The sequence below is a fragment of the Biomphalaria glabrata genome, chromosome 4 (assembly GCF_947242115.1).
Source record: "Biomphalaria glabrata chromosome 4, xgBioGlab47.1, whole genome shotgun sequence".
NCBI lineage: Eukaryota > Metazoa > Mollusca > Gastropoda > Planorbidae > Biomphalaria > Biomphalaria glabrata.
The window spans coordinates 21,118,019-21,134,416 of NC_074714.1; the positions used below are offsets into that span (position 1 = coordinate 21,118,019).

The 16,398-nt window shown below is 34.1% G+C and overlaps 1 protein-coding gene and 1 long non-coding RNA gene across 2 annotated transcripts; both read left to right on the forward strand.

Moving 5' to 3' along the window:
- Positions 1 to 1,624: 1,624 nt before the first annotated feature.
- On the forward strand, positions 1,625 to 5,940 carry LOC106060585 (uncharacterized). The gene is made up of 4 exons (XM_056027424.1): positions 1,625 to 2,035; positions 2,579 to 2,791; positions 3,196 to 3,351; positions 4,649 to 5,940. Exons 1-4 carry the CDS (start codon positions 1,792 to 1,794, stop codon positions 5,113 to 5,115), a joined length of 1,080 nt encoding a protein of 359 aa, XP_055883399.1. The 5' UTR covers positions 1,625 to 1,791; the 3' UTR covers positions 5,116 to 5,940.
- Positions 5,941 to 10,321: 4,381 nt separating this feature from the next.
- On the forward strand, positions 10,322 to 15,421 carry LOC129925907 (uncharacterized). Its single transcript, XR_008777678.1, has 3 exons — positions 10,322 to 11,256; positions 11,602 to 11,670; positions 12,034 to 15,421. It is a non-coding gene; the product is annotated as an uncharacterized LOC129925907 (long non-coding RNA).
- The last annotated feature ends 977 nt before the right edge of the window (positions 15,422 to 16,398 follow it).

A 16,398-nucleotide genomic window follows, 5' to 3' on the forward strand; every position in this document is an offset into this window, starting at 1 on the left:
TATTGGTTATTAATTATTTTGTTTAATATCGAAAAAGTAAATAACTTCTACATTATTGAGAGATATAGTTGTAAGTGTGGAATTCTTTCCATTATATCGGCTTGGTTTTGTTTTTAAAGAAAAGATACTTTTATATTTTGCTAGTTTATATCACATATAGTTCTAGTTTAGGATAAAAGTTGCCCATCTAGAATCTATTTATCTACAATATTATTTTATTTCTCTTATTTAGAAGTGTGACACGTCTTCCGTTGTCAATTTTGGTCTTTTGTAACAGGTCAAACAAACAAAGGCTGAGGATCAATTTTCTTTTTTTTTTAAAGAACGTTATTTGATAGCCTCTATTGTGAGTCACTCTGGAATATAGCAAGGGAATATGGCTTTCCGCACCAATTTGTCGAGATTCTGCAAAGTCTCTGCAGCAAATCAAGCTTTCTATCAGACGATGGAATTACGGAGCTCTTCAAACTAGAGACGGTTGTGAAACAAGGGTGTATCGTATCCCAGATGCTCATTCTGCTAGACATCGACGAGGCCTTAAACAAAACAAAACAAAAAAAAAAATTAAACCGCTTTCTGTATCCAATCGCATGAACGAACGAACCTGGATTTTGCAGACGATATGGCATTACTCTGGAATACAATTAGAGATGATTGAGCCCCTCGTTAGAGACGCACTCAAATTTATGCGCTTTGGTTTAAAGTCACCCAGTCTCCCCATCAACATTGGTCATACAGATCGTGAGCAAACAGAAAGTGAATCTATTTAGGCAGTGTTGTCACAAGCAAGGAGCATGTTGGGTAGGTCAAGAAGAAGTCGTCTTTCAAAAGTACTTTCAATGTTTCACATATAAGTCACAATAAGTGAATACAATATTTAAGCATATCAATTGTTAGTTCACTGGTATCAATCTCGAGGCATACTTCAGTACGTTTTATTTTTTAATTTATTAGATTAGAGTTAGGAACATGAACATTTACAAAATCAGGCCTATCATATTTTATCATTTAAAATAATGAGAGAGAGAGAGAGAGAGGAATTAATGGTAAAAAGATAATATTTTTGCTTCGCGGATCAACTCTATTTTGAAAGATATATTTTGATTCGTTGATCAAATACTTTTTGGCAGATAGTTAGTGAGTCATATTAATATCAATAATCTCTTGATTGTAACTGAAGATGATTAGTAGTTATAGGTATGGACGAAATATGGTAACAAAGGGCATGGGCATAAATTAGACTAATTAAGTAGTTTTGAAACTCACACAGCGTTAAAGTGAACTGGAGTCCAAGATCTTGTGACAGAAATGTTACAGTAAAGCGTTGATAAATTGCTCAGATCCAGAGTGTTCAAAGAGAGGGCCTCTCGATAGAGCTTTCAAGAGCATTCGTAACACCCATGCCAAAAGTATTTTAATTAATATAATAATAATAAGGCTTGTCTTCGAGTCCGAAGATTAGTGAGGAATGCAGTATTTCTCGTGGCTGCGCAGCCCCAGCTGTGATCTACATATTTTGCCACATTCAGGGCAAGCATAACCATTGTCCGCTCAATCAACTCACATCTGAAATGCGCATTCCTCTGGGAATTCTAAGCTATCGGTACGGAATGCCTGAAAGTAATTTGTATTCTTTGCAAAGAACAAACTAAAAGAAATGATTAGATCTAGAAATAGAATAGAATGTATTTCATCCTGAGAAGTGGGGAAAAAGTCGTTATAGGAGTAATGCTTTAGAAATATTGCAATTAATGTTGTAATTATTGTTGTATTTATTGTTCCATCTAAATAATGCCATTTGCTTTATATAATAGCTTAAGTTATGGTTGGACATACAAGATCCATGCGAATCGCCCAACGCATTCTAGACTAAATGTAGTAACATTTGTAGCCAATTCAACTTCCCTCTTCAGTATGTGCCACTGTTTAGGTTGCAGGTATACAAAGGGTTCGATTCTTTGTGTCTCCCTCTTTGTCCTAGCTGCTTCATCAGCACAGGAACTTCGCCAGGAAGAAATCTTTTTCCCAGATACACGTGAGAACTTTTTTTTAGCGTCATATTGTTTTCGTTTTAGTTTTACTTATTCTTTTGTATGTCAGTTGTGAGGCCTCTCTCTCCTTCTCTCTCTCTCTCTCTCTTTCTCTCTCTCTCTCATCTGCCCTATAGACCACAAAGCTCTAAATGGGATTTTTTTTTCTTCCAACCCTTTCAGACCTTGCGATCTATGGTTACAGCTAATGTAAAGCTCATCTTTTTTTATGGGCGACGATTAACGAGGATCTCATGTGGCCGCCTTTACTTTCCCAGCGTAAGTTAGGGAGGACTGAGCTGCGCCCTAGAAAAAAAAATCAAACAGAAGCCAGGTTTACCCCAGACCACCACTCATACACCTTTTTATATTTCCTTTTGATTTCCTAAGTCCTTCACTGATACTCTAAAAGGCTAAATTCGAAATGTTTCATGGTTAATTATATTAGTCTGCTAGAATAGAGAGAGAGAGGGAGAGAATGCTACCTATAGATTGCTCAAATATTTCAACAGATTTCTTAATTGTGACCTGAATGTCTTCCCTTCTAGTTAGCCTGCGCCAGTACTGCGGAAAACACCTCAAGGTCAATAAAGCTATGAGGGTGGAATTGAAAGAGAGCCCTCTTGTTTCGCCCTGCATCCTACAGGTCAGCTCCACTAACGGCAGCTTGCTCGCTACATTTGTCAACTTTCATTATAGGAATACATATATACGCTGTGACGAGACGATCCAACTATGTAGCCCCCGAAAATGTTTCTTTGGTAAGTTGTGTATGTAATGTGTTGCAATCAATGATTTGTTTTGTTTAAATCTAGGCTTACAGCTGTTATGTTGTGTTACCAGCTTCTCTTTCCTTTTTTCTATTTGTTCACTCAAGTCCAAAGCTACATAAACTATTTTTTTTAAAGGCGAATTACTTTTGTATAACGCTCTAGCCCCATCATATCTGTGGACCTGTAGACCTGTTTCAGTGCTGCCTTTAGGCCCTCAAGGAACAAAACTCAGATTCGGGACTCAATCTCGAACCACCAAGTGGTTTATGCCACTCAACCACACATACCACATATATCGTTGGCCACCTTCAGTCGGCAATTGTTTATATGAGTTATGCTTATCATTAAAGAAGTTGTTTATTTCGCCCCATGTTTTGGTTGCTGTCATACAGAGCATGACGGATATTGTGGAGAGACGAGACCACAGGTTGTTTACAACTTAGATTCAAACGGCACTCTGACCTACACCTATAATGTAGACGACTACAAGGTCATGACTTTCACCATACTGTTTACCGAAGCACTCCTTCTCCGTGGTACCGCAAAGGGTAGCTATATTGTACTGTTTCTCCGTGATGTCACAGTTTGTGAGTAAAAATATTGTACTGTTTCTCCGTGATGTCACAGTTTGTGAGTAAAAATATTGTACTGTTTCTCCGTGATGTCACAGTTTGTGAGTAAAAATATTGTTCTGTTCTCCGTGATGTCACAGTTTGTGAGTAAAAATATTGTACTGTTTCTCCGTGATGTCACAGTTTGTGAGTAAAAATATTGTACTGTTTCTGCGTGATGTCACAGTTTGTGAGTAAAAATATTGTTCTGTTCTCCGTGATGTCACAGTTTGTGAGTAAAAATATTGTACTGTTTCTCCGTGATGTCACAGTTTGTGAGTAAAAATATTGTTCTGTTCTCCGTGATGTCACAGTTTGTGAGTAAAAATATTGTACTGTTTCTCCGTGATGTCACAGTTTGTGAGTAAAAATATTGTACTGTTCTCCGTGATGTCACAGTTTGTGAGTAAAAATATTGTACTGTTTCTCCGTGATGTCACAGTTTGTGAGTAAAAATATTGTACTGTTTCTCCGTGATGTCACAGTTTGTGAGTAAAAATATTGTACTGTTTCTCCGTGATGTCACAGTTTGTGAGTAAAAATATTGTACTGTTTCTCCGTGGTGTCACAGTTTGTGAGTAATTGTGCACTAAAGGAAATGTGTATAAAGTGAGAAATGTGTATGTTTGCATGAATGGGTAAAGTCGCTTTGTCTGAGAACCGATACATATTCTAGTTGTAATCGTCAAAGTAAGAGATCCTGCTTTGTATATATTCAATAAAATCACTTAGTCCAGGCTTATGCTGAGACATATCCTAAGAACAATCAATCAATTTTTCAAACTTGGATTGATAACTTTAATGAAAATAGAATTTTTGTTTTTTTGGCTCCTTAAAAAAAATTAGCAGAGAGAGTCCTACCTCCCTTTCCCTCACAGTTTGAGAAACGCTGAGTTATAACCCAAGCCTAAATTGAAAAAATAACAAATAAATATGTTTTAATAACTGGAAAATGTTATACTTACTTCCTGTCTTATTTTTCGTACTTTGAAAAGAAGTTGGTTTCCTAGACACACACTCTCTCTCTCTCTTTCTCTCTCTCTCTCTCTCTCTCTCTCTCTCTCTCTCTCCGTATTTTATTTCTTTCTGTGATTATACCTTTATAATATAAATAATATCTGTAGGAGAAATGCATTAATTTGTCTTTCTGTACTACAAATCTTGCTCCACTTGATCTGATCTGCCCAGGCTCTCAAAGTCATGTCCACTTTTTGTGTCTTGTTTACTCCCGCAGGAGGATGCCCAAATAATTTGTTTGACTGCAGCTCTGCAGGCATATGCATCGATCCTTCCTTAGCCTGCAACAAGAATGAAGATTGCCCAGACGGCGAGGATGAGCTGGACTACTGCTGGGTCACGACTCTCAGGACTCTGGTCTTCCTTTCCGTCATCCTGATCGTTCCAGGGATCACGTTCTCGGGCGTCTACTATATCGTGAAGAAGATGATGCTGAAGAAGGTTGAGAAGCTGAGGTACACTGACATCATTCAGCAGCAAGGGTCTCCGTCATCTCAGCAGTCCCTGCAACGGTCTGTGGATACCTCCGGCTCATTCTGTAATGTCATCACGTCTTGCGAGGACAGTCTTTCTGACTTCACCTTCCGAGACCAGGACTCAATGCTATCAAGTGTAGCCGGCGATCTGGAGACAGAAGGGAGTGATTCACTCAAATCAAAAGAAAGTCAGAGGATAGGGGAGTAAAGAAGGGAAACGACAATGTGTTCATTGACGCCGGTTGTGCCTCCAAATTCTATTTCCAATCATTTCTAATTTTTTTTAATTTGTAAAAAAATAATTTTACTAATCAAGACATGTAAAAATAGAATTAACACTGAGAGAAGATGTATACATTATTATTTTTCTCTTTCTATTCGTATATTAATTGATAGGCTTAATAAAGCAAAGGTATTTAAATCTGCAATTTGCAGGGAAAAAAAGACACATTTCTCGGATATTTTTCTATAATCTTTCTAGAACATTGTAAAATACAGAAATATAGATAGAATGAACAGTTTGTTTTATTTGCAAAATTAGGGGGGGGGGGAGGGGGAATTCCTCAAGCACCTTTTCTTGCCCACCATTTCTAATCACTTAGACTCCAAACTGGAACTGTCTCTTACACATATGTAAGTACTTAGATTCTAAACTGGCCTCATACATCATGGTCCAGGTATCTGACAGCGTTTCCTATCATCGTAAAGGGCGAAAAGCCTACTTTCACTTGCACTAGTTCTATCCTTCTAAGATAGCTCGCACTTTCCAAACCTGTCATGTTATGTTTTAGCACCCTGCTAACTTACAGTGTTCAGGCTCTTTCCCTTTCTGCCTGGAAGTGTCTATACCAGGGATTGAACTTTTTTTTCACGTATTCTAGAGTTGCATCGAAAGTAAATTTGCTTAGTCCCCCACCCCTCCCCTTGGTAAACTTAAATTCTCGTTACTTATGCAACCTCATGTCACGATGATGATTGGTTTAGAAAGAAGAGTGTACCTACATTGGTTTTAAATAAATACCGTATAATCATGTATTGTTTTATAAGTGTTGAAAGTTTGTAATCATAAGAAACTTACGAAAACTGTGTAATCCTTGGTTAATTACAATGTGTGTATAATATGATATTAATTGCGCAAACAATGTTTAAGTCCACACGTTATAACTCCCATGATACATTTCCTCTTTTGTTTTTGTTTGGATAAGAAACAAAGAGTTGAGGTTTAAAGCATTTCTCGACATGACATAACGGTAGAGAACACGGCCAACAGAGGGCATGAATACACATCAGATAGAAGTTCATGGAACACGGCCAACAGAGGGCATGAATACACATCAGATAGAAGTTCATGGAACACGGCCAACAGAGGGCATGAATACACATCAGATAGAAGTTCATGGAACACGGCCAACAGAGGGCATGAATACACATCAGATAGAAGTTCATGGAACAGTTGGATTTCCAGAGACAAGAATCCAATTATTTTCTTTTTTTTTTTTTTGTTTTACAATACCTCTATTTAAGTCAGAACTTCATGGAGGTAGGAGAAACCTGGACGCTGATCTCAAAAACGGCTCTATTGATTTTTTTTAGAAATTTAATAGTTGATGTAGGCCTATATCGCTAAGAAAAGAATTACTACCTGGTTGGCCACATGGGGAAAAACTCTAGTTTGACCGTTACCATTTTCCTAGTTTAAAAAAAAAGGAAATAAATTTAAATTTGGCTTGAGATCGAGATCTATTCATGGAAACTATACTAAAATCTAGAAGTAGATCTAGATCTAGACTAGATCTTAAGATTTCTAAATCATAAGTCTAGATCTAGTTCTAGATATCTATATAATGAAAGTACCAACAAATAATTGCACACGTTTGCATTGCCTGCTAGCCGAATGGATAACAAACTGGTAAATTACGACACCTGTAAAGGTAAATCTTGAAAGTTAATGTTATCTTAGTGTCGGTCCGTAGACTCGGGTACCCCAGCTCTTCATGTTGTGGTTGCCTGCCATTTCTTGTATAGTTTCATCTATCGTACTAAGACAGGCATCTTTCTATTCCAGTCAATGCCTTGCTTTGAAGTCCCCAAGAATGAGTAGCTTGTCTACTTTTGGTATGTCATGTATTGAAGCGTTCAATGTTCATCGAAGAATTTAGTCTGCTTAACACATAGAACAGAAGACTTTTTTTTATATAAGGGAGGCAATCGACATTTAACCTATCTTGCTCAATGGTTTAGTAAATTGTCTACCATGTAATTTTTCGAAATATCTTGTGACTCATAAAGCCTACGCATTTATTATATATCTAAGGGCCTGAGTTTAAGAAAGTATTTCCAATATGTATAACTTAAAAAAGGGCCAAGGTGACTGAGTGGTCAAAGGCTTTATTTCAGTACCGAAGGTCTTGATTTCGAATCCATGTGAAAACTGGCTCTTTTATGATCTGGGTTTGAATTAAGGAGTTAGACCTAACTCTAATGTGTACCCTTGACATTAGAGACATCAAGTGGTTGGTCGTTGTCCTGACCAATGGCACCCTCGTTAACATAGAAACAAACGAGCCTTACACAATTTGCAACCATAGATAAATTCTTAAAGGGCCAGGCTGTCCCCCGTGAAGCCTTGGACATGCACTACATCTTGGTTTATGTATTGGACTGGTCAGGGTCGTTATGACAACAATTTAAAAAAAAAACTATTTTATTTAGATACTTCCTCGGATAATCATTTCTAAATATTTGTGTTGTCCCTGTATCTAGTACATTTTAGAATCTTTATTAGACATCGGATTTCGTGGCTTGGCATGTTATTTTTAACTGGGTTTCACGATGCACAAGCATTTAGTAAAACGTGTTTAAAGCCTATTATAAATTTCACTAGTCAGGTAGACTAATATTATAGATGCAGTGGCGTAGCTAGCAATGTGCGGGTGGTGCGGGCCGCACGGGGCATCAAGTGTTTGGGGGCATCAAACTGAGAACAAACTTTATCAGTAAAACTACACATTGTAATTACATAAACAAAAACAAACACATTTATTTGGTTTGGTAATTTGTGATGTCCACTATTCTTTTATTCTTTTAGTATTAAATAATATTAAACGTAAGCTGTAGACCAGCTGGAATCAAATTTTACCAGATTTGTTACGCACTTTTACACTTTTTTTTGAAGCCTTACATGTTTTTAATTTATTGTTCAATGCACTGGTTACGGACACGTTTATAATAGTGTTTTTTTTTTTAAATGACCAATTAGTAATGGTTTAATCATGGAACTATACTAATGGAACAACAGCTCCTAGTTTTTACTAGGGGAGTGCCGTCGCGCATCATTTTCACGCATGGTGCAATATGGAGAAATTCAGGAGGATGCAAAAGAAGAAATTTACTCCTCCAGTCACATGGACTGACCTTCAATGAGAGTAAAACTTTCCTACGCTTTATTTTATTAGATCTCTAAAAACTTCATCCATTTTCTCACAATGTTTTGTGATTTATAAAATTTTCCTGAATAAAGGATCGTCACAAAAGTTATTTTTTTTAAGGCCACCCCATTAAAATAGCTGTTTTCAGTACTTTCACATTTGGGTATTTTACACAAAATCTGGATTTTTTTTATGTACATGAAATCATTATCATCTGTCCCGCGTAACTAAATCCTCCACTTTTCCCGGTCACCAATGTTCTTAACAAGAGAGAGAGGCTGGTCCATTATTTGCGTAGTCCAGCCAGCTTTTCTTCTGACAAACCTTTTTTCGTTTATTCTCTTAAAGGATATTTTTTTTAAAGTTAGTCTTACAAAATACAATTCCAAACCAACTCATGCAGTTATCGTCTTTTCACAGTATTGAGGAGTCATCCTTTTTGCCAGCCAGAGTGTTAATTGGCAAAAGTAAAAAATTCATTATTTTAATTTTTTTAGTAAATATTCACAACTATATCTTTTATATAATAATATTTTTTTTTAATAATAATATCTTTTATATAGACATGCTTTAATAGATCTAATAAATGATTAACGCGGCCCTACCAATATGGGTATATTAATACTTAAATCTGGGTATTTTAAATTTCGAATGCGCATTTTTAAAAAACCGAACTTATCTATAGATCTCTTATATCTAGAATAATCTAGATCTACAACACCCAGACTTAGACTATGGTTCTAGATCTATTTAAAGATATTTAAAAAAAAAATAACTCAATAGATCTAATAAAGTCATGATTTCCACTCTATTTTCTCTAGATCTAGACCATACATGAGATCAATATGAATGTTTATAGATCTACTTGATCTAGTGACTCTAGAACTCTAGATTCTATCGATCATCTATAGACTCATTAGACTGTAATTATACTTATACTGTAACTGTATTAATTAGTGTATAGTGACGGTAATTATAGTCACTATAACCAATAGTGTATTGCCTGTAGATCTAGTACCTGTACTAATATTAGTAGATGTAGATCTATAATAATAATACTTTTTAATAGTAGAAAGTCGATTTATAATCTATCAATTCTATCTAATCTAAATCATTAGTAGTAAATCTAGACTTCACTTTCACATCACATGATTATTGATACAGACAGTGAATGAAACGAATGCAGTGATTATATTATAGTTTATACTGATTATACTTATAGCTCTACCAGTTGATTATCATCATCATCATAGATAATAATCTAGACTAGTATTCTAGATCTATAAATAATCATAGTCACCGTGGCGTGATAGTGCCCTTTTTAGTCAATGTAGTCAAGTCAAGATAGTGAAACATAAACTCGAAGGTTTAATACAATACAGTATAAGTAGAGTCTATGAGTTAGTATAAGATCTAATTATTTTGTTTCTTTGTATGTCAATGTCTCTATTAAAATAATTAATATCATCAGCCATATCATTTTAAATATTAAAATAGTAGACATAGATTTCTATATTATAAATAGATAGATTAGATCTATAAAATATAATTTTACAAACTTTAGAAATGATTGATTTTATTTTTAATTGATCAGCCTTCTAGACTAGATCTAGCATCTCTAGCTAGACTCTAACTTGTAGTTTGTAGATCTTGGAATTGGATCGAAATTCACCTTCCTAAATTGTCTCTAAAGTCTGTAGCTGATTTGAGAGGCCCAACGAGGCAAGAGTCTATTCTATTACTATTAGTACTCTGTCTCTTGATCTATCTAGTAGGCCTACTTAGCTAGTGCATTAGCCTTAGCCATAGTGTAGTCAAATCTTGACAACTAGTCTTCTAGATTCTAGACCTAAGCTTCTAGAATAATTAGATCTAGATCCAGTTTAGATTTAGAATATATAAAAGTATTTTACTAGCTAAAATACTAAATCTACTGATATAAATTCTAGATAGATATACAATATATAGATCCAGTTTAGATTTGGAATATAAAAATATTTACTAGCTGAAATTCTAAATCTACTGATCTATACTTAATATTTTAGATATTATATGACATCTACAAAAATTATTATTAAGATATAATTATAGGATCTAGACTAGTTATTTATGTACATAAAATATATAAATAAAAGATAAAATTTATGCAGGCCTAGATCCCATAAATTTATAATTGATCCAGATCTATCAGTAAAAGTTACCTTGGATGGGAAGTTTTACCCAATCTAATCTATACAAGACAATTTATAATCCATGCCTCGCCTACACCCCATACATTAAATTCTTAATTAAACTCTTCCCTAGTGCTATTAGAGCATGGAATGGGTTGCCTGAGCTAGCCAGGAAAACCAGTGACTTGGCTTAATTTAAGTCATTGGTTAATATGCATGACTAAATGCATGACGCGTAGGACGTAATCATCTTCTTTTTTGAAGTAAAGTCTGTATTATATAAGATAAGATAAGATAATAGTTCCCATTCCATGCCATGCCCAGACCCATGAGTTCATGAAATAATAAATGATGTGGTGTCAAGTTGGATCTATCCCCTGAAATTCAGCACTTTAATATAAAACTCACATATCTAGTTAATTATTTGCTATGACACTCTGATCAACTTGGACTTGTGTGATACATATATGTTTCTTATCAGATTTAATGAATGAAGTTTTGGTGCATTTTAAGGCTACAAAAGTATCATCAGGTGCATTCTAACCATTGGTATTTTTCCTGGCAACATTTCTATTCTAGTCTGTGATAAATTATAAATTAAAAAAAATGTTTGTAATGTTTCAGTTATTAACAAGTAGAACCATGCCAACCAGTTCTGATGATGTACCAGAATGGCTCAAGGATCATACTTATACTATTTCTACTCTCTGGGCAGACATTAATAATATTGGCATCCATTCAATATTTATTGTGAGTACTACTATACAATTTTTATTTTAGTTATCTAAAAGATGTTTTATGAAGTGTGATTTTCATGGTCAAGCAACATCCAAATATCGGGGATGGAATTTAACATTTTTCTCTAGTTTTTTTTTTTATAACACTCTTAAGCAAATTCATCTTTCATGAATGCCTAATATACTTGGCTGTTGTGCAGGCCATTCCTTTACAATAAACTGTTAGATGAAATTAGGCTAAATTATGTCTGATAATTTGTATGTTTGATACAACAATGTATTCAATTTAATAATATTATTTTTTAATTTTAATGTTTTTAAAAGAAATTAGCCATTATGCCTAATTGTATAATTACAGTTATGTTTGGAAATGCAAGAAAAAGGCATGCATTCCTGACAAGTCAATGATTGGTTGCACCTCTTAAAGGTAAGGTACTGCAATTTTTCCCTATGCACTTTTCTCATAAGCTGAAGTACTTGTATTTTTGAAAAACTAGTTTTCCATGAAAATGTAAATCATAATATATGTTATAGTTGCTTTTAGATGAGTGCAATGTCCATCAAATTAACTGAATATCTGCCTTCACCTTTAGTAATAATTCATAACTATTAAGGTCAGGGTAGACATGTCTACACATTAACACAGTAGCTCCTTTTAGGTACAGACTATTTTTAGAATAGCAAAATTATATAATTATACTTAATAACATATATACGTTTAGCATGGTCAACACATATGTCACACATATTTTTATTTTTGTTAAATCCTTTTATTTATTTTTATAACTAGATAACTTTCTGTTATGAGAAAAGATGAGATTCTTGGACTCCTGCATAGCACCACCAGAAAGGAAAATCCCATCATGTTGCAAAATAAAAGTCTTGGACCAATTTTAATTTAAGATATATATATTATACTGTAAGCTCTATACATATTTATGTATATCCTGTCATCCAGCCAACAGGTTTGGATTTAGTATTTCTTTAAATCTGTTTGATATTGTACTTGAAAACTATTAATCTGAGCCCCATTAAAACAATAGGGAGTGCAGTGAATGAGTGGTAAAGCACTTGGCTTCTGAACTGAGGGTTCCTGGGTTCAATTAAGACGGATTTTCAATTTCAGAATTCAAAAGGCTAGGGATACATGGCAATAGTAAGGAATAAGTAAAGGCAGTTTGGGGATCCATGGCTGAATGGTTAAATCATGGGTTTGAATCTCTGTGAAGACTCAGATTTAAATTTTTTAGATTTTTGGGTGCCCCTGAGTCCACCTAACTCTAATGGGTAGCTGACTTTCGTTTTGGTTGGTTGTTGTGCTGGCCACATGATGCACTGGCCAAAGAATCAAATGACCTTAACATCATCTGCCCTATAGATTGTGAGGTCTGAAATGGGATTTTTTTTCAAAAGGTGGTTGGTTGTTGTGCAGGGTACATGACACCCTCGCTAACCATGGGGCACAGAAACTGATAAACTTTATATCATCTGCCCCATAGATTGCAAGATATGTAAGGGAAATTTTACTTTTTTAAAATTAAAATAAGAATCTAACAAAAGTAAACATATAAAATATGGTGCATTCTCCTTAAAACTAAAACCTGGTGCGAAGGTTTAAAATGTTGGCAAAAAAAAAGCAACATCATATATTCTTAATTCCCTTTGCAAAACTTACTGAGAAGAACATGCATGTTGTTCCCTTATACATTTCTTGACAGAGAAAATCTTGTTTATATTAGATTTGCATTAAGCAAGTTAGGAAAAAAATTATAATCATTATTTCAAATGGTTGTATCTAAAACCTTACGAATCATTTTTCAGTTTTAAGTATATTGAGATGAATGGATAATCATGAAATTATTAAATAATTGCTGCTATCATTCCATTGACTAAAGAACCATAATTATTTTTTTTTTAAATTAATTTCAAATTGATTTTTTTCAAGCATAGAGTTCACATAGATCTTGAGTGAAATTTTTTTTTTATTTGACTAATGCTTCAATTTTATTGTATCATATTAGTTTTTAATTTTTATTACCCAGAATATTTAAAAAAATGAGTACACTATTTTCATGTAATAATGTAACTTGTTATTCACACAATGCTCAAAATATGCTATAATCTTTAGGCCATACAGATTTGTATAAATTAACTTGTTTAAATACATTGTAAATGTATATTGTTTGGATAAGAATAAAGTTTTTCTGTAGACAATTATTGTTCAAGATTTGTTGATGCTCCTGCTTAATCAATTATATATACAGGTCATTAGTTTTAACACGTTGGATAATAAATGACAGTACAAGTTAGTGAATGAAAATTTGTCATTATTTCAGCTGCTTTAGGCCTACATCAATGTGAGGTACCAGTACTTTGATTGTGTCATAACAATTTAAAGCAACATTTTGAAATGAATAGTCTGTAGAATTGACAGTAAATACATTTAAGTGATGGGCTGTGATCTGCATGAATTGAGAGCTGATCATGTATTGAATTTGTGTTTTTGATCTTTACTTCAAGTAAATGTTAATGAGCAATTAATTTTTAATGAATAAATAATTTAAAAATAAATACAAAAGAACCATAAACATCTACTTTAGTTTAAAAAAATTTTTTTCATCAGAACAGAATTTCCAACTTTGCATTCTTAAAATAAAATATAATTTATTTAGAGTAAAGTCAGAACACAAAATCATAGTTTTAAAATATTAAGTAAATTAAGCTAAGCTGTGATCTCTTATAAACATTTGTATATAGACTATACACAATTTAATTATTATTTTTCATCAAATTGCAGGAACTAGTACATGTACTTATGCCTATTTGACAATAAAAAACCTTAGTCAATGAAATAGTAATACTAGTAAATGAGATAAAAGTAAACTAAATATCATCAATGCTATTGAAGCCACACTTGTTTTTTTTAAATCTTGTTTGGTGGACTGCAATCAAAGTTGCTATTAATTTTACTGATCGTCTTAGCTGAAATGCCAGTGTCGTCTCTTTGAAACCTAAGCTTATTTTCTTGGTAACTGGAAGTCCAGATATTTGGAGTTTCATTTTAAGCACCTATACTTTCCGAAATGGCATTCCGATAGGCAAAACCATTTGCCTAACATGTCATATGCACGTTAAGAGGTACCACAGAAATGCTTTAAAGACAAGCTTAGGCGCCAACTTACTTTAACTGACATAGAATAAGAGAGCACCTGGTTGCATAAAGCTTCAGAACGAGACAGCTGGAGGTCACTTACAAAGGTGTGGTATACACCAATGAAAATTAATTGCAGAGGGTAGACGGCAAAAAAAACAACAACTGATTCTGCCACAGGTGGACAATGGTTATGCCTGTGCTCAGTGTGGCATAATATGTAGGTCACAGCTGGGGCTGAGTAGCCTCTGGAAACATAGCATTCCTCATAAGTCTTAGGAATCAAAGACAAGCCTATCATTTTTGTAGCATAGTTTGTAGCTTCTGTAAATGCATGAAATGCCGTCACAAATGACACAAGTCCTCTGTGAGTTTGATGGATTATAAACATCTTACTTCTTTGCCTTATATTAAATGGTCCTTCTCTCTGTTCCACCTGGTACTTGCGTTTATCTAAATATCATTGATATATCGTAACATGTCATCAAAATAAAAGCTAGAATCTCTGCAACTCGTGTACAAGTCAGAAGTCATCAATAACACTTGCCATTTAAAAAATAACAATTTAGATTAGTCAAATTAGTGACTGATTATTCGATTCATTTAGGCCTATAAATTTTTTATTTGAATATATAATGATCCTTTACACTTTGTGACTTTACTAGTATACTTTGGAGTAGACTTGTTGAGCTAAAGTCGGAAGTACACATTGAGTTTTACTGTGATCTACTAGATCTAGATGTAGATCTATCCCTATATATATTATATTATATAGAAGTAGAGAGAGTATCTCATCAATAGTATCTGTCATATCGTTATTAGTAGGCGGCTGCAGGTTTATAGATCTATTCCATGACAAAAACCCTGGCTAGATTTAGATCTACTGGTCTAGACATCTAGATCTAACTAGAATTAAACTAGAAAACTGAATTAGAGAAGTAGCTTTCTGGATCTAGAACCAGAATCTATATTATTAATATTAAATCTAGTTGCGTCGAACGCTTAATTTTTGGTTGTTGTTTTTAATAAATGCCATAAAATACATTGTATTTTGGCAATAAAAATACCCAGTTGGTAGTCCAGTAATTCTAATAATTAATTAATGAATGACTATCAGTATTTGTTTTAGATCTATCAGATTCATATGACTATGACTTATTTCTTATTATTTATACTTATTTTGTATCATTCGTCCAAGAAAATCTAGCTCTAGATCTATTTCATTTTAGATTAGGCTATAGTTTTTTTTTTGGTCATTTTATTTAGGCTACAATATTACCGAGATGAACTTTTTCTTTGTTTCCCACGAGACGTGTATGCCTATAGCCTAGTCCTTTCGATAATAATGATAAAAAAAAAACGATTAGAAATGCGTAGCTTGGAGTGTCAAAACTGTATTAGGCCTCCTATTTTTATTTTTATTTCGTGCAATTTAGTAGGCCTATATCGTAACAAATACGCATTTAGAGGAACGGTAGACAGGTCTTCATCCAGATTTAGTGTAAATAAACCAAACACAGAAACACTGAAAGATTGTATTTTCGGAATTTAGATTCTATTTTTTTGAAAAAATGTGGCATTTTATAGGGTGGTCGAAAAAAATAACTTTTGTGACGATCTCTTATTCGGGAAAATTGTATCTATTATATCAGATAGTCAGAAAATGGATGAAGTTTTTACACATCTAATCAAATAGAGCGTACGAAAGTTTTACACCCATTGCAAGGGACTGACGGAGTAAATCTCTTCTTTGGCATCATCATGGATTTCTCCACATTGCACCATGCGCAAAAATGATGCGCGACGGCACTTCGACTCTCTTTGGCTTTGTAAAAAACTCGAAGCTGGTGTTCCATTAGTATAGTTCCATGGTTTAATCTCTTTTGTGGACCATTGGAGGAAGGGGTATCTGGGAGAAGGCTTTCCAACCGCTCAGCAAACACAATCCTGCTAGAGTCGCGATTCGAACTCGAGCCCCCAAGCCGTAGCCAAGGGGTTTTAGCT